Source organism: Gobius niger (assembly GCF_951799975.1).
Source record: "Gobius niger genome assembly, chromosome: 7".
Classification (NCBI taxonomy): Eukaryota; Metazoa; Chordata; class Actinopteri; order Gobiiformes; family Gobiidae; genus Gobius; species Gobius niger.
In genome coordinates this window covers 15,719,544-15,746,922 of record NC_136858.1, presented here as the reverse complement: position 1 = coordinate 15,746,922, position 27,379 = coordinate 15,719,544, and the positions used below count along the sequence as shown (strand labels likewise).

The window sequence follows — 27,379 nt, the reverse complement described above, 5'->3', positions numbered from 1 at the left end:
TACCTTAACTTAGACGAGTTGATGCGTACCTGTCTGGTCTTTACGCGTGCACTCAGAAGCGTAATAACACCTTAGGAGCACTTCGATGTCCGCACAGTAATATCTTCACTCCTATAGAATTCTCTGCGCTGACATCAAAGTGCTCCTGGTGTTATTATGCCTTACAATATAGTTCCCCTTTTTATCCGCTTAGATAAAAATCCAAATGTTTAATTTTGTGTTACTATGCTTGTATCATGTAACTACTCACGTAACCGTATTTAAATAGGGAAGTCGCTTCTAACTTCACCCCCGTTTGGGGCCATAGAGGAGAGAAAGAGAGGCTAAATGCTAACAACATCTTTGGTCTTTTTGCGGGACTGAGCGCACGCACAAAGACCAGACAGGTGCGCATCAACTCGTCTAAGCTCAGGTAAGAACATGTCTCTTTGTGGAAAAACGGTGGCCTGTTCCTTTAAGCACCACTAGCAGAGTGGTTAGCCTTCCTGACCAATGGAGAAGAGACTACAGATTTGCCTCATGAGTGTACTGCAGTCTTAATTTTAGTCAAAGTGATATTTTTGACAACTAAAATTGGACTAAAACTAAATTAAAAGTTTTTCATGAAAACTAAAACTATGACTAAAATGTCCAAATATTTTAGTTGACTAAAATAAGACTAATAAAAATGAAAAGGAGAGACTAAAATCATCCAAACTTCTATTGACCGTCTGAAAGAGCCTCAGATCATTTAAATTCACTGCCAAAGGATCAGCTCTGAGCTTTGTTCATGTGGGAGAAGCTCCATTAAGTCGAGGACCTTGATTAAATATGATTATAATGAATATTATAAAAGCAAAGTCGACTAAATTCGTCTTAAATTTAGTCGACTAAATTTACTTGCAATTTTAGTCGACTAAAAGTAGACTAAAATTGAAAAAAAAAAATTGACTAAATTTCGACTAAAATTAAATTACATTTTAGTCAAAAGACTAAGACTAAAACTAACATAAAATATGTTGTCAAAATTAACACTGGTGTACTGTCAAATGTCTGGATGATTCTGGATAATCTCTCGATAATTTAAATATCAGACAGCGAAAGGAGTCGATGTTCCCTTTGTCATTGTAAGTTATCGTAATGCATCAGCCTTGTGTATCTTTTCAGAACACACTAACAGAAAAACCTTCATCCGGACAAACTGGGTAACTGAGTCTCTACACGCTGAGGAACTACTGTCCAGCCCTTACAAGTACATTTTGCTTTGGCTCACAGTCTTGGTGAAAAAAACTCTTGTGTGTCGAGTCACTTTTACACATGCATTTTGTCTTTGTGCACCAAATGAGGAGTTAGGAACACATTCAATATATATATGTGCTGATTGTAAAAGCACAGTATTAAGAGGAAACTTTTACTGCATACATTTTCTTCCATTGCGTTATCTTCTTGGTGTCCAGAGTTAACTTCTCCTTTGGAGCAAGTTTCTCAAGGCATTAAACGCTCTCGGCTGTTTTTGTTTAGAAAAAGTAGCTCAATGTAGACTCCAGCTTTAGACAAGACCACATCAGAATGAATTGGTGACTTAAATGGCCTTAAACTATACACCTTTCCATATTCTGTCGGCACAAACCATTAGGTACTTTGCCTCATGCATCCAAACACTTCTAACTTCATTTGCAATTCCTTCCCTGTTAAGGCTTGTCCTCTGTTGCCCTGGTGTTATCAAACACATGCATTCATATGTGCTATATTTCTGAACCCAAGCCGTCCTTTGTGATGGAATATGGTCCAGCGTGACCTCGCCAAGCGCAAATACCTGGCACAAGATGAATGAATTTGTTATCTGCATCTTGTATTGTAATAGGCTTTAAATGGTTGTCATCACATTAAAATTAAAGTCTGTTCCAATGTAAACATAATGTGTCACAGTTACCAGGCTTATCAGATGAGCTACAAAACGAAAAGATACGGAACGTGTGCACGATACAAGTGGAATCTGGCATGAGGGTGTTGCGTGAAAACCACCATCTCCCCCTCAGGTGAAGCTCCACAGTCGGGCTGTGTGACGGCAGTGAAGATAAAACATGGTTTTGTTCGCTCTGCAAACCACCAAAAGATTTATAGATGTTTTTTTGTGATGCCTAGTCATGGAATATGTGTGCTTGGCGTCTGTAGTGTATTGAGCCCAAATTCAACATGACACTTTGATAAGCTGAATGGCCTTATTTTTTTTTTCCAGAGGAAATGGAGAAGGCTCTGCCCCTTCCTGTGAAGTGCATCTCTGTGATCTCTGTATATACCCAGATTAACGTCACATTTAAGTATGATTAAATGTTACACTTACTAACCTCAATGCCTTTGCCAAATGTAGCCTTTAAAACAGCTGAACATGTTATTCTAATATTAGTTTTTATTATTAAGAGCAACGGTTTTAATGACCCTGGCAGTAAGTCCAAATATCCTTTTGAGACCACCACCATAGAGCATGACATTAGAACTACGCCAATGGGGACAACTTTTAGTATTTTATTGGAACAAAAAAATCTCCAGCAGCTTCTTTATGACTCTGCTGGCAGCCTGTGCACCTATCCTAGCGCCTCTGTAACGATAGAGGCCACTATGAGGCAGGTCTGGTCACCTTATTTCACCTTTGCAAAGTAAACTCCAGTCCTGACATATCTTTTAACCTCATCTTTGCACATTCATTCGTTCAAAATGATACTAATTCCCATGACCCCGGGGTGTGCAATTTCACCAAAGTAGCAAAATCAAGCCGGGGCAGGTTTGATACACGCCTCACCTGGAGGGCAAAGAAATGGAAAAGACAAGAGTGGAGATAGCAGTAGGCCGATATTAAATCAAATAAAGACATAAATTACCCCCAAGAATAAGCTCTTGATGAATCAATGGTGAATCATACTGTGAGTCAAGGCCATCACAAGCTGTAGCCAAGAAACAGCAACACAAGCAGACAAAAGCAGGATTTTAACGGCTGGACAGGGAAGTGAGAAAATAATGGTGAAGTAAAAGTCATGAGTTGGCATTATTATATATAATAGTGTATGTTTTGTTGGAGTCTTGGTGTTGGGTAAGAGTGTAAAAATAGACATTTTGGAAAGAAATACAATACAGGCCTGTGATGAGTTTGGTACAGCATACCAGTACTTTCACCACAGTCAAGAAATAAAAATAACAAACTAAATATACAGTGGCGAGTTAATGGATTGAAGATAATCATTTTTGAACCAGCTTACACTTGTTTCGAAGTAATCTGCTCCAATCAGAGTAATCAAGTAATATTTGTTGAAGGCATATAGCCCATGTATTTTCTTCACATTTTCCGGCAATGGTCAGCCCACGTTGCACTTAAAGTATTTGTTCCCATCAGGGAATAAATAGTTACCTAGTTGGCCGCAAGTCCCTAATTACAACCTTGGTATGCTGTATGGGTCCTATTAAAAGACCAAGCAGTGGCCAGTAATCAGCTGTTGCTCCCCTGGTGGTGAAGGCTATGAAAAGTGTCTCTGAGGCGCCAACAGACCAAGAAGTCACAACCATGACTTGTAATGAAGCCACTAAACGACGAGTCAGATTTTATTTTTACAGTCTATGGTCCGACATCATGCAACTACAGGGGGAAATAATAATAATAATAATAATAATAATAATAATAATAATAATAATAATAATAATAATAATAATAATAACAATCATAATCATAATCATAATCATAATCATCATAATCATCATAATAATCATAATAATCATATTAATCATAATAATATAATCTACCTTGAAAAGTGAAATTGTTTTTTGTTACACACTGGTCTCATATTTTCAGATACATTGTGTGTAAATTATCTATTTAATACGTATATATAAAATAATATAAAATGTATATAGTTCTATGTTTAATACACATGAGTAAGACAGGCTCATTCACATAATGCTCATTGTACTCCATTTCCCAAAATCCACTTCGGAAATGCGTCATCAAAATCCGTCCAATCATTGGGTTCGGAGCTTTTCTTCAGATCCAAAACACGGAAATTATGAAAGCACACCTGTTTACTTATTTTACTCAAAAACCCGCTCTAAAAAGTCACTTTTCTGTTCGTGTTGGCGTTTACTGATGTGTTATTTTGACTTTATTGCAGCGTACAGCGATGGAGATCACTCCGACCGCAGCGACCAAATTCAGATCTGTTTATTCCACCCCCGAGGATAATTCAGGGGACGTGAGTCCGTGTGGATCCAGTGCTGGAAAGGTGAGACACGTGTCATCGCTTGTACTATTTTACTCCACTGTATGAAATGATAGGCAAAATGCAAATATTATGTTGCGGATTGCGGTACTGTCCTGTTAATAGTAATAATGTTGTTTTTTTCTGTTACGTTTTGGATCCTGCACGGTACATGTCTTCTCATTCATTACTGTCATGTTTCCAGTCACACCAAAAGCTGAGCGCTTCCCTAAGGGAGAGGCTGAAGAGGACCAGGCGGTCTTTCACCTCTCCTTCCTCCGTGGCCAAACGCCTGTGTGTGGATGAGGAGGAGGAGGAGGATGCTCAACAAGTTACAGCAGCTGCCCACGAGACAGTTAGTAATCCTCCAGCGATCAGGAACATTGTGGACTTGAACAGAAACGTGCTCGGATCAAGCAGTGACTCATGTGCTGGAAGCATTTCCGACCAAAGCCCAGACTTGACCCAACAACGACAACAGCTGTGGAGAGAGGTGAAAGACAAGACCGAGACTCTGAGGAGGCTAAAGATGGTCAAGATATACAGAAGCAAGGTAACCGTCAGTTTCAACAGCCATCAACAATGATACACACATAAAGAAATTCATAATAGAGTCGTGTTATTGTTTTTTTCTCCAGAATGATCTTGCACAACTCCAGTGTTTGATTGACAAGTGGCGGAGCTGTGCCCAGTCGGCGCTCTACGAACTGCAGTCAGAAGTCACTCACGATGGAAAGAAAGCCAGTCTCACTGAACTTATAGACCTTTTTGGTCTGGAGGACAAAATCTTACACTTTGACCGTACAGAGGAGGACTTCACCTAAGAGCCTTTGTAATAGGTTGCACGAATTTGATGCGTTAAAATTACTATAGAATTTAATTACTGGGTCTATCCACATCCACATGAAAGAATGAACAGAACCATTCTCAGCACAAATTAATATACGGTAGTCAAGGTTTTTGTAAATCATAAGAGTTTTTTCGATATCTCTTCACAAATAGTACCTTACCACCTGCTGATACACTTTTGCTACTCTTTTTGCACATTAGCAAACCATTGGTAAATTACCCCCAGGATTACACTGACTGAATAATTACTGCATAACGATGAAATAGTTTATTATCTCTCATGACATATGCTAAAGATTGTTGATATCTTTATAAAGAAGCCATGTTTTTTTAGTGGTGTTGCAGCTGATTGAGAGAAGGAAAGTTCTTTGTCCTCAATCGTTCGACTTCGGCCCAAAGGAAACCCAGCTCCTCCACCTGCGCCTGGGCCAAGTCCTTAAGTTTCCTCCTTTGACGGATTTCCTGATAGCGTTCTTCTGCTTTTAATGATGGGTTATCTGTCGCTACAAACCAAACAAAAGAACACACATACGTTTTTTACCTGAAATCTTTAGTCATTTTTTGTCGATCACACCATTAAAACTTACCAATTCTGCCATGGATTTGTTTCTTGTGAGCGACCGTCATTCCCATGTCAGAAAGCTGGACGTCTAACACAGAGGTTTTGTCTGACTTCAGTGTGGCCTGGCGTTTCAGCTGCTCAATTTTCTTCTTCCGATGCTCCACATTCTTGAGATGACTCTGAAACCCGTTAAAAGCATCGTAAACAGAACTGTTCAAGAATGAAGCGTTGTAGCAAAGCGGCAATTTTACCTTTTCCTGAAATGCTATGGTTTTCTCCAAAATTGCAATTTGCTTAGACGCACGACTGTCCCTGTCGGTCTTGTGGAGATACTGTGGAAAAAGTCATTGGAAATAAACACAAGTGGGGCAGTACAAAAAATGTTTAATTCGTTTTTTTCTGAAAAGTATTGAAATTAAAGTTGCGATTTGCGTCTTATAATGAAGAATAATCAGTGGGCACGTTCCAAACATGCTCAGGAATATTACATTTGAGGAGAGACTGAAGTCGAATCCGAGAAGCCTCGTTGCCAGAGGATAGGGATTGGCAAGTTTGCGTCACGGAGGGCCGATTTTCATCAAAGCCAAAACATTGAGGGCCCAACCTCACCATTGTAGTCTAAAGTTAAGAACCATTTTCTACTAATGCCAATGTTTTACATCAGTGGTTCTAAAGTGGTCCGGCTCTCAGACCCGCTATTACCTTAATGACAAGCTGCGACCCAAATTAAAGTATAATTTGTCATATATTGTATAAAATATGGTATTTGCCACACATGTTTTTATTGAACAAGCCGTGGATTTGCTTTTAAGACTGAAATTATAATAAAAACAGACTCCGGTGTGTTTCCGTGTAGTTTCAGATGGAAAATATTTAAAAAAAAGTTCCCTATAGACTCGCGACGCACTTTTGAGTCATTAGTTGAGTATCACTGTTTTACATTATATATGACCAAGTGGGATGTTCTGCAAGGACATTTAAAAAATACACTATAAAAAGACACTATTTCTCGCATTGTTAGAGTACTTTAACAGGTATTTGATTCCTTATTTGCATAATAATATTTCTCAAAATCATATTGGTGGCCAGAGGTTATGTGCTGGAGGGCCGGATTTAGCCCCTGGGCCTGACGTTGCCTACCCCTGCCAAAGGATATTGTGTTGTATACTGCCTAAATAAATAGCTGTAAATACAAAGATAATGTTCAGTATTGTATGTGCAGTGGAAGAGGCTGTGACGGGGAAGTTCTCTGCACTGGTGTCCTTTTGTTGTCCTGTAATGTGCTATGTGTAGTGCATGTGATGTTCCCTCCAGTTCATAACTGTTTTATGCTCTCTCTCTGTCAAAAGATAAACAAGGATGCATATAGTTTTGATGTCATTTCAGAGGAAATTTAAACTGTATTGTTCTCAAATCCTCGGTGCATTTTGTTTTGTTATACATTAGAAAAATGAAAATAATAATTTGCTGAAAAATAGGTTGTTAACACTGACTTTGAATTAACCACCGCTACTTTTAGTTTTAAATGGTAATAAAACACGACCAAAGAATTATTCGGGAGTTTCTGTGTTTTTTCCTGTTTTAAACTGAATCACACAAAGACAGGAAAGTGCGCCACACCTCTGGGATTACCTGAAACCAATGCCAAAGGCGGGCATTCGTGCCTGGAAAAATCATTTCTTTGCCATGTTTTTTGGACATGGTGAAAAGGGCGTGATGGATGATTCACTTGATAATAATGTGCTTTTGATGATCAGCTCTACCCACCTGTGATTAACCTGGGTGTTAATGACTGGATAGATAGATGCCTTCTGCTGTGTCACAAACTTTTAGGATGCAAAGAAATGTCAGTGGTTGGCCGCAAAGAATATTTGTTAAATGCGTTATCAATAACACCAGCTGTGCGCGAATAATAAAAGATACATCTGATATCAATTTACTGCCTGCAAAACATCTGACGCTGCCAAAACCAAGACCCACAGCAAGTATGCTGACGGAGCTCATGTTTCAAATGCATTAAATTAAGAATAAAAAAAAAAAGCATGGCAGCATAAATATACTATATGAGCTAAATCAGCTCTTGTTGAAGAGAGTGTTACCTCCTGTTGCTCCTCAGAGATCTTAAACGTTTGGATATCTCTAGCCTTAGTCTCAAGATCTTCAATCTGCATCCTGCTCTTTTTGTGTTCCCACTCCTGCTGGATGATGTGTTTGCGGAAGTCCTTGCACTCCACCATAGTCGAGATCTTCCTATCCCCTAGCATCTGAAATAAGATAAGAACTTTAATGATTTCACATAAACCCACTTGTAAAGGGTGCATGAAAGCAATTTTTTTTTCAAGGCTATGTCCTCAATTAAGTACAAAAAAATATGCCATATCTTCTTGAAAACCTTAAAACATGACAGGCTTGACCATTTAAATACTGGGAGGCTCATGAGCACTGCTTTGTCCCACCCTAATATTTTTGTTGAGATCTTCCACCACGCTTCTGTGGAGCAGCACGGAGTCGGTGTAGTCTGCGGTAAGTTCTGTGTTGGGCACTTCCACTTGGCTTTGTTTTAACAGAACCTGGACCATTATGTCTACTGTGAAACGATTCTTCACTTTATGGAGCCTAAAAAAAAAAAAAAAAAAAAAATCATCACACTATGAAAGCAAAGCCAGCAATTGTCTGTTTATAATACCTATAATCATCTATAATCATAACACATACCTCTCAAGCTCCTCAGAGATCACTTTGATTTCCTCGATGGTGGCTCTCTCCTCTTCTCTCCTCTTTTGCACGAATGCTTGCATCTCGGCGAAAGTCAACGCGTTCATTTTCACCTGCAAAATTCCCAGCGGGTTTAGAGAAGACAAAACTGATCGTAAAAACAGCTGGAGCAAAGAGGTGCGATCACGCCGCTAAATATACGGAATGCTTGTTGATACACTTGATAAGACAGGCACCAAGCTGTAGAAATGACAAGCATGCGAGTATTAATAGATGGCTCCTGTCGTACTTCAGGGCAGCGGATATTTTTATAAAATGAAAAGGCAGCGATGGATTTTGTATCACACAGCTTATATCGGACATGCTCCTCGCCATGGAAACTTCAAACTTCAAAGTTGATTTTGTAGGTATAGTATAGTAAGAAATGATGCACAGTATTTTAATGTCTTAAGCCCCACCTAAACCGAGCACATTTTCTCCAGTTTGGCTTTACCCAAATCTGAAAGCTTCTTGAAAGAAGTGTCAAAATAGCGACAAAAATGAGCCAAGAACATGGTGACAAAGTGACAAAGATGCAACAAAATAGCAAACAAAGAATGACAGAAAAGTGAGGAAAAGGCAACAAAAACGCCACAAAAGAGCAACAGAAAAGTCACAAAAACGCAACTCAAAAGTGACACAAAAGTGACATAAAAAGCGATGAAAAAGTGATGAATATGCAACGAAAAAGCAACAAAAGAGTGATGAAAATTTGAAGACAAAGTGGCAAAAACAGCACAAAAGAGCAAGATAAAAGCTATGAAAAAAGGTTGTGACAACACAGCAACCTCGCAAGGAAAAAGATCCGTTCAGATCAGTTTTGTAGGTCTTAGCTTTCAAATGCGGCGTTACACTGGCCTATAGGCTGTAAGCTTTTACATTTGGGTAAAGCTGAACTGAAGAAAATGCACTTGGTTAAGGCAGGGATAAAGAGGGTAAGTCTAAAATGGAAGAAACAATCAAAAATATGTTTTGTAAAAGTGCTAGCAAATTTAGCTTTAGCTGTAAGTTTTTGTTAAAAAGCATTTTTTTTAATTCTTGCCTTTGAAAAGTAACAATTATGCATCAAATGTCTCTTTCGTTTATCGTGAATTCGGCCACATTGAGGTTAGAAATAACGTTATTCTCAAACCCTTTCGTTCAAAATCACAGCAGCTCACGTGATATACAGAGCAATATCAAATGTATCTGTACACAGTAGGGGGCAGCAGAGGGAGAGAAGGAGAGAGTTCAGCTTTCGGCAGCCTGGAGGATCAAGCTGTCCTTGAGTTAAATGGGCTTTGTACTTTCAGGACTAGTGTTTTTACTATAATATAAACTGTAAGGAACTTCAATTGTCCAACTTCGACAGCAGAAGGCAGGTTTGCTAGCTTTTTTATTTTATTGTCAAAGAGAAGCCTTGCATATGAACTACACAAAGGGGTCTAGAGGTCCTCTCCCCGGACAGTTTTAAGAATTAACAATATTTTGCGTACCGTATTTTCCTGACTTCTTTTCACACTTTTTTTCATAGTTTGGCTGGGTATGCGACTTATACTCAGGTGCGACTTATATATCAAAATATGTAATCCCACAATGTTATTTTCACACTGACAGCCGCGAGAGGGTGCTCTAGACTTGGGTACCAGTATCTGCTTCTCCTGTACCACTGAAGCTTAAAAAAAAATGGTGATCGAGCAGCAGAAAAAAGTTTGGAGTGAGCGAGAAACTTGTGTGAAAATAAAAAAAGCTAATCGTGGGCTAAAAGCAAGATGGCCACAGCGATAGGAACGAGTTCGTTTGGGTGTTTGAACAATGTGATGCCGGGAGAGGTTTGTCAACGGTGCAGTTACGCCTCCAGGCCCAGGTAGTTGCCTTGGCTAGTGCGACTTACACTCCGGAGGGACTTAAATATGTTTTTTTCTTCTTCATTTTGCATTTTTTTGGCTGGTGTGACTTATACTCCGGAGCGACCGTAGTCCAAAAAATACGGTAATTTTAGAATATCTCTGTTGTGTGTTATATCTTTCTCAAAATCATCCGGTGAGTTGATTTCAGGAAAAATATTTCAGTTTGGCTTTGTATTTTGTGGTTGGAGGAGGACTGGGGTGTACCTTGTGCTCCTTCTCTATTTTAGTTCTCCGGAAAACGCAGAACCTCTCCCAGATGATCGGATTCAGGCCCTGTGGCATATTCTGGTGCGAGTCAATCTCGTCCACAGCTTTCAGCAGCTTACCAAGATTGTCCAGGGCCAGCGACCCGCACAGTGGCGGGTCCTTGAACGGGATGGGGTTTTTAATGATCTGCGCCCTCATCTTTTGGGCTCTACAGCAAAAACATAGAAATATGTTTTCTAATCAATGAGTCAGTATAGCTTTAATATGGATGTCAGCAGGCAAAGTACAAACCTGGGTCTGCGCTTGAACAACTTGTAGAGTTCGTCGACAAAGTGGCTTGGTACATCACTGAACTCTTTTTTGAATTCTTTGTCAAGATCCTTGGGGAAATTAGGGATATTATAACTTTCATCAGACTTCAACAACAAAGGAACAGATGTGAATACTTATTAAACCCACTATATACTGTATAAAACCTACTTTGTCCTCTGCTACAATTGTGTCGTAGGTCATGCGAAATTGCTCCAAGTCTTCTTCGCATCGCATCACCTCTTCTCCAATTTCATCCTGCCGAAACAATGTACCTGTTGTTGTTTTAATGGATGGAATAAATCTACTGTGCATTTATAAGCTCAGTCTTGGAAAACATGTCTGAGCATTGGGTGAGGCGCTACAATAAAGTGCGGAATGAATCTTAAAACATTATAATCTGGAGAGTGCGGTGATAAATTCCTTTCGCGTTACTGTAAAAGTTGGATTTTCTAACCTTATATGTCAGCATTTGTTCAAGTTTGAGCTTGAGTTCGACCTCTCGATGTCTCAGCTCTTCTTCAATGAGCAGGGAGTAGACCAGACAGGTTATCTTTAACTCCTCCTGTTGGGAAAATGACACGGTGAATGCAGTAATAAGAACATTAAGGATCCCACACACACCCCTACTAAAGAAAAATCATTTATATATATATATATATATATATATATATATATATATATATATATATATTATTATATTATTATATTATTAGTTATTTACATACACATTTAATTAGGAACACTGTTCCAAAGACGTTGTATTGTGTATTGTGTATTGACAAAACAAGTATCTTCCCTTATGAATCAATAGTGTCTCAGTCTAAACATGAGCAAATTCTGGTGTTCAGGTGAGACTGATAACATTTTGTCAGTCTCAGTAGGATCAGGTTGGTATTTATTTATTATCTGCAAGAGACAAACTAAAAAAAAGAAATAAAAAAAACCTGCAGGAATGAGGTCAAACCTTTTCTACATAAAAAGCTACGAAAAATTCAATTTATATATTTTATTTTGTGAAAATAATATTGCATTTGTCAGTGAAATACTCAACTAACAAATACTTTAGAGGTAATAAAAAACATGGAGTGAAATTTCCTTTGTGAATCCTTAAAGGTCGTCCAAGTCTAAACTGTTAGATTGTGGGTCAGATTGTGTCGACTCTAGGATCAGGATTTGTTTTGTTGTTTTTGCTGCTATTGGAATCAGCAAATAAAAAAAAATGCTCAGCTGTCAAAAGTGTTTCTGCAGAAAGTTTTACAGTTTTAAGCATTTAACTTATATCATTGAAAAGTCAAGTTTGTAACCAGTGCAAGATGAATCTTTGCATATTGAATAAAAGAGTGTGTAGCGTTTCACCTGGTTTACAGCCATTTCACATTTCATTTTCCTCTCGAACAGCTTTGTAATAGTTTCATCAAACTTCTCTGTAGCTTCCTTTGTGGCTGTCTGCAGTTTTTTCATTTCAGCTTCCATGACCTGCAAACGCCATGTTGGAAATTAAACACATTCTAACAGTCCGAAAACACTAAATGGATGCATTTGGTACTTTTCTGTATTTCTCCTTTTCTTCGTTCAGCTCCTCGGACTTCCTCTCGTATTCTTTGTACATCTTTTTCTCCTCCTCTGACCACTGGGACTCAGGTTTGGTCAAAACAAACTCAGGCGTAGGAATTTCCTGTGGAGGCAAATCAAAAGAAACTATGTGCCCTCGTTGTGCTGATTTGTCTAATTTGGGTGCCACCGTGCAGGCCGAGGTTCGACTGAATGGCAACTCTTGCGTTTACAAGTTACTGAAGGTTTTGCAGGTTTATCCATTCTACAGAAACAACATGGGCGCTGCAACATGCTTAGCAAGAAGCATGAAATATTAATATTTAAACAGAGGTCTCACCAATTTCAGGACATACTCCTTTTTCACTTCAAGCACTCCATCCATCATGTTGTCCAGCGCTCTCTCCCGGGCATTACCAGACTGCAGCACACAAACAAGTACATTTATAAAAAAAGTATTATTATTAAGTGCAGTTTTTCTGGTGCGAATGGCCATGTCTATCACAGAAAACACATGTTCAGCCACAGAGGTATCAGTTCACTTTTCTAAATGTAATATAGAATGTACTTTGTTTATTCTTTCTCTAAAATTGTTAAAATAATTTCTTCCTGGTTTCTCTGGACGCATTATCCATGGATTGTAGTGCATTTGAGGACAAAAAATATAGCAGGGCTGTACAATTAATAAAATGCTTTGATAGATCTCAGTTATCAGATTGGAGCCTTTAAACGGCAGGTCTGCAGCCAATCTAGTGCAAAAGTTCCGACATTGTAGGAATAAAATGGAAACTTTCTGGTGTATGTTGGTGCTGCCGTGACAACCTTACTTTTTTGTTTAAACTGAGGGATTATTTAAGACCAGAATGACCAGAAACCAAATTACGTATTAAACCCATATCGGGCGCTGCAGTGGTTAGCACGTTCTCCCCGTGGAAATGGAAACTTGTAACAGACAGACAGATGTAAAAAAAAACGTAACACATCCATTTTAATGGGCACATACCTTGGCAGCCAGATGCCTTTTCTCTTCCAACGCCTTCTTCTCCAGCTCTTCTTTTTGCTCAGGGGTGAGGTATTTCTCGGCTGTAATCTAGAAAACAAAAAAACACGAGGTTATTATGACGGGAAGGCAGCAGCAGACATGACACGATTCTAAACATCCAAGCGAGTTAGCATGATTATTGTTGAGATTGTTGCCAACCTCTGAGTCTTGGACAGTGAGCAGCTTCTCGGGCCACTCGGCTACAGTCAGACTCGGCTCCCAGAGCTTCTCCTGCAGATCCAGCTCCGACATGATCTCCTTGATGCGAGTGTTTCTCAGTTGGATATTTTTCAGCTCATGCACTTTCTGTTTATGTGCGGCGTCAAATTCCTTGTTGAAAGCGGTTTTGACCTGATGAATGACGTCCTGCAGGAAAGGTTACAGTCACTAGCCAGGTGCATCTCTATGACCACCTGACCATGTGTTCACAGCCACCGCAACCAGCATGATTTACAAGAGCAACATAAAAACAACAACAACATAGCATTACGTAGTCATAGCGCTCTTCCCGATGCTTAAAGTATGCAGGCAGTGAGTGATTGGAGCTGGTTGAGGTCGACCCACCGACCTTTAGGTTTGTGGGTGAAACACTAGAACCACTTTTATGAATGGTAACCAAAGCTGGCCAAGAACATAAGTTTTGGAAATACTCGCACCACTACAATTTTTATGCTCTTAAATTTGGTACACTATTGCTTCATATTTTGCATAACCTCTTACTCCCCACTTTAACCAAGCACATTTTCTCCAGTTTAGCTTTACCCAAATCTAAAAGCTTCTCGACAGTGTAACACCATTTGAAAGCATTGTCGCTGCTTTTTTTCCCATTACATTTTTTGAAGCGATTTTGTCGTGTTTTTGTTGCCTTTTCGTCGCTCTTTAGTCATGTTTTTGTTGCTTTTTTATTGTGTCATTGTTGCACATCCGGCACATTTTTGTCGCCGCTTTTTCTGTTGGGCTTTACATCCTCGTTTTCGTCAATATTTCGACGCTTTTTTCAAGAAGCTTTTAGATTTGGGTAAAGCCAAACTGGAGAAAATGTTCTCAGGTTCAGGTGGAGATTAAGAGCGGTTAATAACAGGTGCCACAATAAATAAATCCATCCATCTATCCATCCACTAGTCATTTACCAGTCATTGGCCTTATCTGTATCAATGACGATGACATAGAATGAAAAGTTGGTGACATTTTAGGCAAAAGTAATTTTCATTCTATTGTCCTACCTCTTACTAAAAATAAAGAATAAGGGTAAGTTCATTTAACTGCCACAAAATCTTTGGAATAAAGACTTGAAAGTATGTTGGAGAAAAGTGCAACGTAACTATGATACACAATGAAGAAACATTTGCTGTTTTAGTGTTTGTGTAAAGTACAAAGTGTGAACTTTTGAGAATGTCCCTTACAGCCTTTTGATTCTCGTTCCTCATTATAGTTGTGGACAAAATCATGTTTTTGAGTTACCTGTAACAGGATTATCTGGTTGACTTTCTGCTCTCGACTCTGGACTTCAAACTGATCGTAGACGTAGGGACTCGAACACCCGAACTCAAAGGAGAAGCTGCTTTTAATGTCGTCATTCTGTCCCTTTTCCTCTTGGTTCTGAAATGGGAGGGAAAATACTTTCAGTAAGAGGTTTGAGGACAGATTTTGTGGCTTTGAGATTATAAACTTGCTCCTAAGATTACTGAGAACTTTGCAGCGACTTTTTTCGCTGGCCACACAGCTGTAAATCTAGATAGACTTGTGGACTGGCGTGCCTTCAGAAATCCAAAAGTGACAACACTAAAGGTTCATAGTTAAGACTGTGAGTCACAGCATGAAATTATGTTCAAGCAGTAAACTTGTTTTTACTTGAAATGCTTTTCTGCAGTCTTTTTATTTTTTTTTGTTTTTTTTGTTCAGGGTAAGGAACAGCCACTGCCAAAAATCAAAACAGAAGCACCTGACCTGCATTCTCTTGCAAATTGAAAACAGGAAAAGATATGATTGATACGATTTGAATATATCATAATTCATTACATGTGACCGGCTGTGCAGCGTAATCTGGAATCTAAACCGCAAACTGTCTCGGTCTGTGCAGGGGGTTTGCTTACTGCGCATTGAGCTTTTTCAATCTTCCTTGTCTGCTCCACGCGACGCAGATCCTCCAGTTCTTGTTCAGTGCGCTCCTTCAGAGGGTAATTCTTTATCTCATGCTCTGAGTGAAAGGCCTATTCAACAAAGTCAAATCATTGCATGTAATCGTGGGTAGACTCCGATTGTGAAAGAGTTTTTCAGAAAGGATGAGATTTTCAAACATGGACTGATATAACTCTACACAACAACTGAAAACATCTGTGTCTCTGTCAGCAAATATTAAAAACTAACCAGAACCTACCTTCACAGATCTGCCCTTGACCTTCATGGAATCCCAGCAATCTCTCTTTAGCACGTCACGAAGGTAGCACTTAGCCAGAATGTCCCACTCACTTTCAGTCCTTTTCTACAAAAGAAAGATATGTTTTTTTATATCTGTGTTACAGTACATCATTACATTTGGTATGACCATAAAAGCCAGTGAGGTACCTTTAACACCTCTTCCTCCATTATGGCCTCTAATCTCTTTTGCTCGTCCACATCCAAATTGAACTCTTTTTGTTCCAGATACTCGATTTCTGGAACATTTTCATTTTCACGCATCATGTCCTGTATCTGTAAAATCACATTGTTAATAATAGATCTGTATCTAATCGTATAATACGTAAGTTCTTTATTTGTCATTGTGCGACAGTACAATGAAATTGTGTTCAGGTGTTAGTTCTGAGCCGCTGCGACTGAGCCGCACTGCCACTGAGCCGCGCCGCCACTGTGGACCAACCTGACCACCATGTTTCTGGAGGTCGGGAAAACCCTAGCACCTGGAGGAAACCTGGCTGGCTGCCTTCAGTCTCCTCTGATCCTCTGAAACGGTGCAGCACCTCCTGGGTTTGTCCCTGTTTCAGAGCGTGGTGTCCTGCACTGGTCAGCTCCAACCTCCTGCTTCCTCTTCCTCATCTCCACAACAGTCATTCAACATCTTCTGGGAAGAGCTTAGCAGTTAATCTGTTTTATTTTCCAGTGAATGTCCATTAGCCAGAACAATAGAAGGCATGTGTGGCTTAGCTGTGAGTCTTGCCCGGATACCTCCTTTTGTTTCCTGTTGCACCTCTTGTGCCACCTCCACTGTGCTGCAGGTGTGCGGGGGCTCTTGGTGCCTCTATCAGTGTTTCAGATGAAGACATTTGTAGTTCTCAAATGTCTTTAGCTCATAAGCTAGCTGTTTGTTCTTGTACTTTTGCAGTAAAAGAAAATCCGCCAATCTCCACAAAACATGGTAAAGACGTACAAAAGCATCCAGCAAAACAATGTGGAACACAGAAACCACAAATGCAGTTCACAGAAAAAGGCAAAAAACACAGCTGTACCAAGAGAGAGGGAGGTTGCTACTTGTGTCTCCAAAAAAGCCTCATGTATTATTATGGTTGTTTTAAATTGTGTGTGTACAACAGACTAAGGATTGGGAATCAGAAATCTCAACTTACAGTGTCACGTAGCTCTGTGAGTCTCTTCCTGAGGCTTTTTTTTGTTTCTGAATATTTTTCATTGTCCTCTTTCACAATCTGTTTCACACGAATAAAGGGTTAGTGTGTAGGCAATTCAATACAGTCTCCAGAAAGGCCATCAAAAGGACAATGGAGCATTTGAAAACAATAATAAAAAGTTTTAAAAAAGTAGAAAAAGTAGCAAAATAGAAAGAATATAAATAAGGGTTTTTGTAATGAATATACACATGAACATAAATGATCAAAGTAGTTGCACTTCAGGTCTCTTCAGCGCAGAATAAACCTCCTTAAGTGTAAGATAAATATCTGAGCTTACTGACAAATGCTTATCTGGGCTATAAAACCTAAGTATTTTCTAATTGTTTGCGTTCCCATATTGTTGTAAGTAATGATAAGTCAAGTCTTGGCAGAGAGAAACCCACTGCCAAAAGCAACACAGCTGCTCCATCCCCGAACACGGCTTTAACAGACTGGTGCAGAGAGCCCCACCTGTAAAACTGTGGCGTATACAACCACAATCACCGCCGTTACAATTACATTAGGGCATTAGTCACTGACCGCCTCTCGCCTGCTTTCCAACCAGGTCCTGCGTGAAAGTGGAGTGTAACTTTCATCTTGTTCAGTCACATCTATAGACGGCAAACTTCCACTGCCCTGAAAAAGAAGACATGCTCAATACTTGTAGACAAATGTGGAACAGCTATTATATTTTTGGTTACTAAATACCTGAAAAGAAAACTGTCTAACCTGCGACTCATCAGCTTTCCTTCTTGTAACCTCTTCACTCCACTCCAGCATATCACCAAGAACAGAGTTTTTCTGTCTGACTTGACTTAATAGATCAAACTCGACCGACAGGCTGTACTCAGTGGCCTGACGATTTGCAGCTTCACTCATGCTGTTTTGAAACATTTTTAAGTGTTACTTTAACATATACCATGGTTTTAGTAGTTTTCACATTCATTTGTTTTCTTTTCTATCCCTATAACCTCTACACCCTTCTCCTTCTCTTTCACCATCTAATTTCATGTCCTCTGTCAATGCATCCTTAACCTCTCATCCCCTGCCTTAACCGAGCGCATTTTCTTGAGTTCGGCTTTACCCAAATCTAAAAGCTACTTGACTGGAGCTTAACGTAACACCTCATAAGACCTACAAAAATTGTGACTTTTACATTGCATTATCGCCACATTTTTTCTTTGTTTCCTGCCTCTTTTTTGTCTTGTTTTCGTTGTTTTTTTGTCTTGTATTTTCATTGTTTATTTCATGTTTTAATGTTGTGTTTCTGTCGTTTTTTTGTGTGTCATTGTTGCTTTTCCGGCACATTTTGTTGCTGTTTTTTGCCTTTTCAACACTTTCTAATCGTGCTTTTTTTGGTCACTTGTTTATTGGGTTTTCGTTGCTCTTTTAAGACTTTATTGTCACTTTTTCGTTGTATTTTCATCCTCAGGTCCTCCTGCACTTTGTTCAAGAAGACTTTAGATTTGGGTAAAGTCAAACTGGACAAAAAGTGCTCGGTTCAGGTGCGGGTTAAAAGGTTAAAACATCTTCTTTCCAATCTGTCTGCAGCATCATTTTCAGTTCCTGCTCCGTATTCCAAACAACTCCAAATATCTGTTTACGTAATCATCCATCTGACTGTAATGTAAATACATAGATTCCTGACAATTATATAGCGGTCAACACCAAAACATCAAACAATTCGCTATCATATTTAACCAATTATATGTGTAAAAAAACAAACATGTGGGAGATAACTGCAAAAGAACATGCTTATGTACAATTAAAAACACGTTTTGAGAAGAAAAGAAGGCAGATGTGGAATGCTAGTGGGCTGGGATCCATGTGGGGAGATCACAGTTTGTTTGGTTTTATCAGGACCTTATCCTTCCTCTCTGGACCGCTCTGGACCTATCACACTGTTTGTTTTTTTCTCCTGCACTTCCCAGTAAACCCAAAGAGAGAAAAAGTTGTATTTCATGTACTGTACTTGGCTCGGCGTGTACTTCTGAGGCCAACGGTTCCCCCTAGTGGCCACAGCAGCTGCGCAGAGTATGTATATTTATGTTGGGAAAATCTTTACCTCAGATTAGCGCACAGGAGGGAGCCGTCTTTAGTATTAGCAGTTAGAATTGTCTGGCTGTTGGCGGAGAAAGACACAAGCTGGACTCCAGTAAGGCTCAGGGATTGGCACTGGAGCTCAATGCACTTTTCCTGAGCAAAGAGTCAAAGGGGAAGTGTGAGAAAGAAGCAGTAGTGATTGTGAACATTTTTTTATTATTATGTTATAGATTACTGGCATAAATACAAGAAAAAGTGCACTTGTATGGGGACAACATTTTTAAAACTTGTCTAGATTTTTGGAGTTATAATTAATAAATAAGCCTAGAAATGAGTGCGAGTGCTAATTTAGAAGAGATTTTGTCCCTAGAGTGTGCAAAAAAAAAGAAAAAAATGCATATTTGAAGTAAATAAGAAGAGAACCAAAAATGAAAATGACACATTTTTACCATTGAAGCAGATGATCTGACTTGCAGGACACCGTCTTGGCCCAGGGAGGCGAGCCATAGCTTGTGAGGTGAGAGCGCGAGTGAAGCCGGTCCCAAAGCATGACCCTTGACTTCACGTGTTGGACTGAGCTGAAACACCTGTTCACTCTTTTTAGTGTCTTGGTCCTGGAGTAAATCAAAAAGGATAGTAAGTGGGTTTATGCAGTTCTTCAATTGTGTTTTGGATAAGCACTTTATTTTATGGAGTACTTTGTATTATGGTTTTAACCCTTTCCCTGCACTCAACTGCACTAAATATTTGTATAACCACTATAAGAGCTGAAAATTGTACTTAATCCAAATAAATGTAGCCTCAGACTAGTTTGAGTGCAAGTCATGACTGAGTCATTTTGAAGTGAGGAGTGAGTCCATGTGGAGTTTAATCTCCAAAGGTTGTGAACACAGGAGGATGTGATACCACTGTGGTGCCCGCTTCAACTAATGTCAGAACTCAACAAAAAAAAAGATCATATTACAGTTACAATTTGTGCTTGCATACCGGTGGAAGCTGAAAACTATGCAGACTTTTCTGTTTGTGGCAGTATGCAAAGATCTCACTGTTTCCCAAGACGCAGGATGTAAGCGGATAGGGAACTTCGTATTTGGAAACATTTAGTACAGTACTTGTCAGGCAACCATTGCAGTCCACACTCTTGGAAATGTCTGCAAGATGAAAATAATGTATGTTTGAAGAAGAGCTAAAAACAAAACATCACCGCTACAAAAAGACTTGATGTTAATACGAAGTGGGCATTTTTTACCAGCGAAGCCCTCTGCAGGTAAGGACAATAGTGTAAGCATTCGACTGCATTTCTGATCTGGGTCAGCGCACAATGCAAGGACTGCCACCTGCTCACTTTCCTTTCTGTACTGAGCAGAAAGAGCTAAAGGTGGGCTTGGCAAAACTGAAAACAAAGAAAGAATGAATATCATCACATAGTTAACGATATGTGTCACAGATACAGAACCAGTTGTTAAATCAAAGGCTGTACTCACTTATTGCTCCCTGTCCTGTAAATGTTTACATGTTATGGCCAATAAAAATATGATAACATGTAATTTGGGTGGCATTAGTTTAAGCAGATACTTTCTACTTATTCTTAGGATTTTAATAAAGATCAAACCACACTTTATGACCAATTTATGCAGAAATGTAAGAAATTCCTAAGGGTTTACACCCTTTTGGTAACACTTTATTGTACATTTCCCTTGATACATTGTACCTGCCAGATTAAGTACAATGTAATGTGCTATGTAACAATCTGTAATAACTTGTACTTATGCAGTACATACACAATGGAATAATATGTATTAGTATTTTGGTGGTACATAATATAACAAGACATAAGACCCAAACTCTAACCCTAACCTTAAATCAAATCAAATCAATTTTATTTGTATAGCGCTTTTCATACATGTCATGTAACACAAAGTGCTTTACAGATTTAAAAACATTCTCTCACACCCACTTCCTTCCAAAAAAAAAAAAAAAAAAAAAGAAAAAAAAAAAGACACATTGTAGCATTCACACTCCCCCCACCCACCTCCCCAGAGACACACCACGCAAGCACACAATACACACTCAAGGTAAAACAGTGGAGATTATGGACAAAAGGCTAAGATAAGGCTGGGTGCAGATAAACCAGGTAAGGGAACACCATCCAAGGAGCCGTCTGCATCGGGAGCGGCACCTCGGCTGCAGCCGCAGGGACCAACACAGGGTGCCCGGACAACACCACACCTCCATCCAGACACCCACAAGACAGCACCCCAGCAGCCACAGCCAATCACCGCTCTTAAAGGGACTATACAGAGTTTAAAAATGTTAAAACTAAGTATTTTCCTCTCCCTACATGTTCCAGCAATGTCCTAATGTGTAGAATAAGCTCAGACCTATTCACTACAACTGCCTCTAAAATCTTGCACTGTCACTCAAAAAGTTGTTACTTTGGAACTTCGTAACGTTCATTGTGTCTACTTGTGTTATAGTATCACTTTTTGGGTTCATTTTGTCAGACACTAGGGTTAGAGATGTTGAACCTTTACATGTTTCAGCCGCTATCTGCAGGCCGTCACCAGAAGTATCACCGGCGTGCGGTGACGTGTCACTTATCAGCTGTTTTTACTTCCGAGGCGAGATCAGTCTGGCGGTCCCAACAAGTTCGACAGACTTGTCACGCCCCCTGCCACCCGGTGGATTCAGGGCAACAGGGGGCGTAATCATTGGAGGAGGGTGTCCCAGGTGTGGGACAGGAGAAACGCTCCTTCGTCACGGTTGATGGTGTCGGTGCTCTGTCTCCTGATTTCTATAGCTTCTTTTATCCTGTGCTTGAATTTGTTGGTTTCAGATCCAATGAAACATGTAAAGGTAAAAGATTTTGAACATCTCTAACCCTAGTGTCTGACAAAATGAACCCAAAAAGTGATGTTGTTACTTTGGGTCGGAAGTTCCATCATGCATGAGCTTAATATAGAGACTGCAGTTACACGTAAGACCTGAGGTGGGAGAAGAGAGCATAAAATGACCAACTTGCATCTAGTCCCGAAGCCCTAGCCCTAAGGGCCTTATGTCTTATTACAAGTACTAATACACATTATTCCATTGTGTATGTACTACATAAGTACAAGTTTGTACACATTGTTACACAGATACATTGTACTAAATTTAGTTGGGTACAATGCATCCAGGTAGTGTAAAATAAAGTTACTTCACTTTTTCCTCCCACTGTAATTTAAAGCTATCAAGGTTCAAAGTACTTTATTTGTCATGTTGGAATGACAACATCCTAATGTAAATTTGACTGCGTAATGTTATATTTTGCAAAGTCATTGCACGACAGGTTTTGCCAAGTCATGCTTACCGTGCGACTTTGATAAAGGTGTGGCTGAAACCATTGTAATGATAATGAATACAAATAACGACTGCAAATATAGGGGTTACCTGTGTATCCTAGGACCGAAAATCTTTCCGATGGTTTTGGATCAAGAACATAGATGTAAGAATCAGGGGAGCTTGTAAAAAGGTAGTGCCCGTGTTGGTCAAACCTGTAAAAGCACAAATCAAGAACAGAGAAATCCTGCCCTCAATCCATCGTTCATTCATCAAGTGCTGTTGATTCAAGCACTGATAATAACTAAATGAAAAGGCGCTGGAGAACTTCTTTGAAAATTAACAAAACTTTACTTCATACAATAGTACTTTACACCGCTTCGATTCTTACAATAAAGGCATTCAAAATATTCCCAGGGAAACTTTTATCTAGAATTTTGAGATTACTTACACTAAATGGTCCACAGATGTGTGATAGAGGTGTGTTTGGTGCACTACGCGAGGCCTGGATGGATCCCTGACATCAATGAAGAGAACTTCTCCAGAAGCTGTTCCCAAAGCCACATAGTTTGCAATAGGACAGCAGGCAAGACTTGTTATCTTTATAGGGAGACACAGAAGTACCGAAATGAATGATATGTTGACAGTGTGTGCATATATCAAGGTGCTACATGTTCTAAGCACGTCTGAATTCTTGCCTTTGTTTGCACAGTCAATGAGCCAAGGATTATCCCATCTGTCGACCACACCTGCAGTTGTCCTGGGTCCCTCACAGTCTGAAGACATACCATGAAAGCAAAGCATAAAGATTCCTCTACACCTGCACCACCAGTCAACATGTGACGAACATGAGTAAGTTTACCAGACATGCGTTCTTGTCAGTGGGTGAGAAGGCAATAGCCACAAAGTCACCAGAGGAAACATCCAGGACCTTCGTAACGCTCTCCGACGGGCTTGTGTTTAATGTAAACATTTGACCCTGAAAAAGCAATTGTGTAGCAAGTCATCTGAAAATTGTTATATTTAGATACATAATGTGGAGAAATTACCATATCAGAGGCGCATAGTAAGGTTTCATAACTCGGTGAACACAGAGCAGTTGTAACAGGAGCAGATAATTCCCACGTCTTTGTAATTTCAATCTGTGTTCCTTTGATTTTCAAGCTATGAACTACGTTATTCTGCGGGCGAAAAATTGGTTTAGCGTTTAACCCATAAGACAACAGCAATCTCTGACAAACAACATGAATGTGTCCATTTTTGTTTACATACCTTTCCAATAGAAATCAAGTTGTCCTTGTGAAGCACAAGAGCTTGAAAGCTATGTTTTAGCTCAGGTGTACCATTAGGAGCTGAAATAAGCCGCACAAATAATTGTGTGTGTTACCATAAAGAGCATCTTTTCCAATAGTGTATTATGCAGAAGTGTACATTACTTTTGGAGTTGAAGATGGTAGAAACAGACTGATGCTCTGGTTCAACAAGCAGCAAAAAGCCTTCTTTACAGCCGACATACAGATGTGAAGTCGCTGTCCAGCAGATGGCAGCAGGAGTCATTCTGGCCTTTCTAAACAGTTTGTTCTGGAAGGGCCAAAAGTTGTTTTAGTACAACAAAAATGTAAATATCGGAATAAACACTTACTTTAGCCATTTCAGAGCAGTACAAGCAGTATGTCTGACAATACTCACTTCTGTAATTTATGCCATAGAACTCTAACAACTGTAATACTGAAAGTAAATACAACTTTTTAACAAAGCAAAGAGGCTATAACACTACCACAATGTCTTCTGTGTTGTCTCCGTTGAGGCCTGTGATCGCGGATGGAGGCATCTCAGGCCCAAAGTAGCAAAGTTCTTCACTGACATTGTGAGAACTAAGCACAAATTTCTTTGCAACGGCCCCATCAAGATCCGGGAGTTCTATTGGGCTGAATTGTTACATACGCAGGATGTGAACAATGATGGACATGTTTGTGAAAAGATTCTACTCCATTTCACACTCGTGTTTACCTTGGTTTAAGAACATGGAGATCACCATTCCTCTCGATATTCCAAACTGTGAGGGTAGTTTCACCAATTGCACAAATCTGGAGCAAATTCCAAGGGTTGAACACCAAAGAAATGGCATCTTTCCCACCATATTCTTGCTGGCAAAGTGATGTTGCATTTTCCCAGTTCCTGAATAAAATCGTGTTAATATTGATTTGACAAAAACATTTACAGCATTATTATTTTCATGAAGAGAAGCATGCATAAATGAATCCTACCAGACAGTTATGGTGAAGTCTGGAAGAGAGGAGCAGCTCACTAAATATGGCCCACCACTTAATCCTAAAGAAACGTAGTCTAATTTTGATGACCCTATAAAAGAAAAACATTTTATAAAAGAAAAACATTTTATTATGATAAAGTTGATATGTTCTGATAAAAGGTTGATCTATGATATTTCCCCACCTTTAAGTTCATTTTTTAACTCAAGACTAGGATGACTGTGCACAAATATTGACGGGGACAGCCCTCGTGATGAAAATGCAAACATCCCATTGTTACTGTTTGCTGCAAAGACACTGATGCCTCTGCCAGGGCCCTGGAGTAAAGCTTGCTTTTTAGTATTCAAATCAAGAAAATAAATATAGTTCCCGCATGGATATCCTATGGTGTTTTTGTCAACAAAGTAAACGTGCTTGTTTGTAAATCCTTGGATCCACCTGTAAACCAAGCAGATATCACAAAGTTAGCTACCGTCCAATATTAGCAAAAATGGTCAAAGCACTGCCTAAACTCGTAATTAATTCAAACAAAAGTGCATTGTTGGGATATAAGTAAATGTACCTGACTTTCGCACAAGCCGAAGAATTCATATTAGCGGCTGAATCATCACATTTAAACCATGAAGATAAACTTTTCCTGACTCTGCATTACATGTGACGTGTATGTCGGTTCGTTACCAGGGCAACAGGAACACGCCCCCAGAGCGGCCGCTCGCCCCATTGGCCATTTTTTTTTTAATGACGCATTCATACAGGAAGTGCGAGCTTGTATAAAAGTGTGACAGTAATGTGTGCATCTGCCCGTGTCCAGTACAGCTTTCTTTTGGATTAAACATCTGCGTATTGTTTTCTGACTTCTACAGTCAGTGCTCTCTCTTTCTTTTTCATTTAACATTTGTAGTTGTGCAGCAATTTTAAGAAGCAACAACAATGGCTACGGAGAAGTGTTTCGCCAGAGGTAACAAAAATACATGCGATTATGTGTATTTTTTAATTATTTTGTTATATGTTCTTTAATGCTAAGATTGTCTTGAATTTGCAAAAGTCACATTACACTTTGTATACTGTGTTTTAAGCATGCTATTTTTAGTTTGTGTATTTTACTGGCAAAACACTTAGTTAACGTGTAAAGAAAGCGTTTGCATCGTCACTGTGCTTCTTTTTGCAAAGTCATGGTCAGGTCATTAAAGGCGTAGGCGTAAGAGACATGTTAATGACATTTCTGACAAAGGTTTGACTCTGCAGCGCCCCAGTGGTCATGTGTGTGAATTACTGTGCCTATATAATACTCCTGGATCAGGAAGTAGTAGAAATACGTTTTTATTTTATGCTGACTTATTGTTTTAAATAAATGACTGCTCTTCCAGGTAGTGCTGCACCTGGCCCAGTGCCAAAAGGCCACATCAGACTATTCAGCATGAGATTCTGCCCGTATGCACAGAGGACCAGGCTGGTGCTCGCTGCCAAGGGAATTAAGTATGTTTAAAATGGAGTGTTTCTCGATTTTTAGCATTTAAATGAAACTAATCTGTTTTGTAAAAGGCATGACACCATCAACATCCACCTGAAGCAAAAACCAGAATGGTTTCTTGAGAAGAACCCCCTTGGTCTTGTGCCAACTCTTGAGACAGAGGCAGGTGAGGTGCTGTATGAGTCCCCCATCACCTGTGATTACCTGGATGAGGTTTACCCCGGGAAAAAGCTTCTTCCCGCATCTCCTTTTGGAAAAGCTCAGCAGAGGATGATGCTGGAACATTTCTCCAAGGCAAGAAGTGCACATAGAGGGATTCAGCCAACACCATTTAAAGCTTTCTAAATTATCTCTTCAAATTTCCACAGGTAACACCCTATTTCTACAAAATTGCAATGGCAAAGAAGAATAATGCAGATCTCACTGATCTCAAAGCTGAACTGAAAGAGAAGCTTGTCAAATTGGATGAGGTGCGTTGCACAGTCTGATCTTTTTCTTTACACATCACTGACTTACACTTTTTCGTCCAGGATCTGGCTAAAAAGAAGACTAAATTCTTTGGCGGTGATTCCATTACAATGATTGATTATATGATGTGGCCATTTTTTGAAAGATTTGAGCTTGTTGGAGTGCTGTGGTAAGTTTTTATTATTATTGTTTTCAAATGCAAATGTATAGAACAAATACAGTACAATTTTGGTAATGTTGCTTTTAGAAGGAAAGAAATCAACACAATATCTCTTGTTTTAAATACAAACTAACATTTGTGTTTTTCAGCCTCCTCGATGACACTCCAGAACTAAAAAAGTGGTTTAACCGTATGCAAGAGGACCCTGCTGTCAAAGCTTGTTCACACAGCATTGAAACCCACCAGGCCTTTATTAAGACGGCTTTCAATGATTCACCAGACTATGACTATGGCCTGTAAACAAACCTATTGTATTTGTATTTGAAAACCGTCCATGTGGTCTGTCCTTTTTCAGCATTGTTTTTTTCCACTGCAACATGCTCTTTTGAATAAAAAAGTACAACCCTAACCTATGACGTTTTTATTATTATTAGGGTGGTCATTTACGTGTGTAGTGCTCCCCCAAAGAGCTGACATCACATAAGAAATCCAACATTGTGAAACTTAGCTGTCATTAGTATAAAATATGAAAAACCTTTATGACCAGCATAAAAAGGTACCCGCAGGAAAATAAATCAAAATACAGTTTCTCTTAGACATTGTGCATATACGTATTATTGATGCATAGGTTTCCAACATAACAAATGGGCTACATACTTTA

At 39.4% G+C, this 27,379-nt stretch overlaps 3 protein-coding genes across 3 annotated transcripts; 2 read left to right on the top strand and 1 right to left on the bottom strand.

The window, feature by feature from the left end:
• Positions 1-4,031: 4,031 nt before the first annotated feature.
• On the top strand, positions 4,032-5,090 carry sfr1 (SWI5-dependent homologous recombination repair protein 1). The gene is made up of 3 exons (XM_079560394.1): positions 4,032-4,247; positions 4,429-4,776; positions 4,862-5,090. Exons 1-3 carry the CDS (start codon positions 4,146-4,148, stop codon positions 5,045-5,047), a joined length of 636 nt encoding a protein of 211 aa, XP_079416520.1. The 5' UTR covers positions 4,032-4,145; the 3' UTR covers positions 5,048-5,090.
• Positions 5,091-5,244: 154 nt separating this feature from the next.
• cfap43 (cilia and flagella associated protein 43) lies at positions 5,245-25,274 on the bottom strand. Its single transcript, XM_079560445.1, has 37 exons — positions 25,182-25,274; positions 24,804-25,057; positions 24,617-24,710; positions 24,360-24,527; positions 24,127-24,277; positions 23,786-23,930; positions 23,622-23,701; positions 23,399-23,530; positions 23,212-23,328; positions 23,048-23,125; positions 22,801-22,949; positions 22,461-22,564; positions 20,281-20,424; positions 20,002-20,182; positions 19,481-19,625; positions 19,054-19,184; positions 17,718-17,868; positions 17,529-17,624; positions 16,950-17,027; positions 15,955-16,080; positions 15,767-15,871; positions 15,483-15,599; positions 14,851-14,988; positions 13,549-13,755; positions 13,351-13,437; positions 12,688-12,768; positions 12,343-12,471; positions 12,153-12,272; positions 11,251-11,358; positions 10,965-11,051; positions 10,776-10,864; positions 10,482-10,692; positions 8,350-8,462; positions 8,091-8,250; positions 7,734-7,898; positions 5,660-5,966; positions 5,245-5,575 (listed from the first exon to the last, which is right to left on the bottom strand). The coding sequence occupies exons 1-37, from the start codon at positions 25,208-25,210 to the stop codon at positions 5,403-5,405; spliced, it is 4,950 nt and encodes a 1,649-aa protein (XP_079416571.1). The 5' UTR covers positions 25,211-25,274; the 3' UTR covers positions 5,245-5,402.
• A 127-nt stretch (positions 25,275-25,401) lies between these two features.
• On the top strand, positions 25,402-27,135 carry LOC306965875 (glutathione S-transferase omega-1-like). The gene is made up of 6 exons (XM_079560446.1): positions 25,402-25,577; positions 25,987-26,095; positions 26,162-26,384; positions 26,459-26,560; positions 26,621-26,727; positions 26,868-27,135. The coding sequence occupies exons 1-6, from the start codon at positions 25,550-25,552 to the stop codon at positions 27,016-27,018; spliced, it is 720 nt and encodes a 239-aa protein (XP_079416572.1). The 5' UTR covers positions 25,402-25,549; the 3' UTR covers positions 27,019-27,135.
• The last annotated feature ends 244 nt before the right edge of the window (positions 27,136-27,379 follow it).

Coding starts and splice junctions, on each gene's coding strand:
- cfap43 (XM_079560445.1), bottom strand. CDS start 25,210: ATGAATTCTTCGGCTTGTGCGAAAGTCAG. Junction 17,625..17,717: donor GGAAAGCTGATGAGTCGCAG/GTTAGACAGTTT, acceptor CTTCTTTTTCAG/GGCAGTGGAAGTTTGCCGTC. Junction 14,989..15,482: donor TTGAAAAAGCTCAATGCGCA/GTAAGCAAACCC, acceptor CTCCCATTTCAG/AACCAAGAGGAAAAGGGACA.
- LOC306965875 (XM_079560446.1), top strand. CDS start 25,550: ATGGCTACGGAGAAGTGTTTCGCCAGAG. Junction 26,561..26,620: donor AGCTTGTCAAATTGGATGAG/GTGCGTTGCACA, acceptor TTTTTCGTCCAG/GATCTGGCTAAAAAGAAGAC. Junction 26,728..26,867: donor GAGCTTGTTGGAGTGCTGTG/GTAAGTTTTTAT, acceptor TGTGTTTTTCAG/CCTCCTCGATGACACTCCAG.
- sfr1 (XM_079560394.1), top strand. CDS start 4,146: ATGGAGATCACTCCGACCGCAGCGACCAAATTCAGATCTGTTTATTCC. Junction 4,248..4,428: donor GTGGATCCAGTGCTGGAAAG/GTGAGACACGTG, acceptor TCATGTTTCCAG/TCACACCAAAAGCTGAGCGC. Junction 4,777..4,861: donor TCAAGATATACAGAAGCAAG/GTAACCGTCAGT, acceptor TTTTTTCTCCAG/AATGATCTTGCACAACTCCA.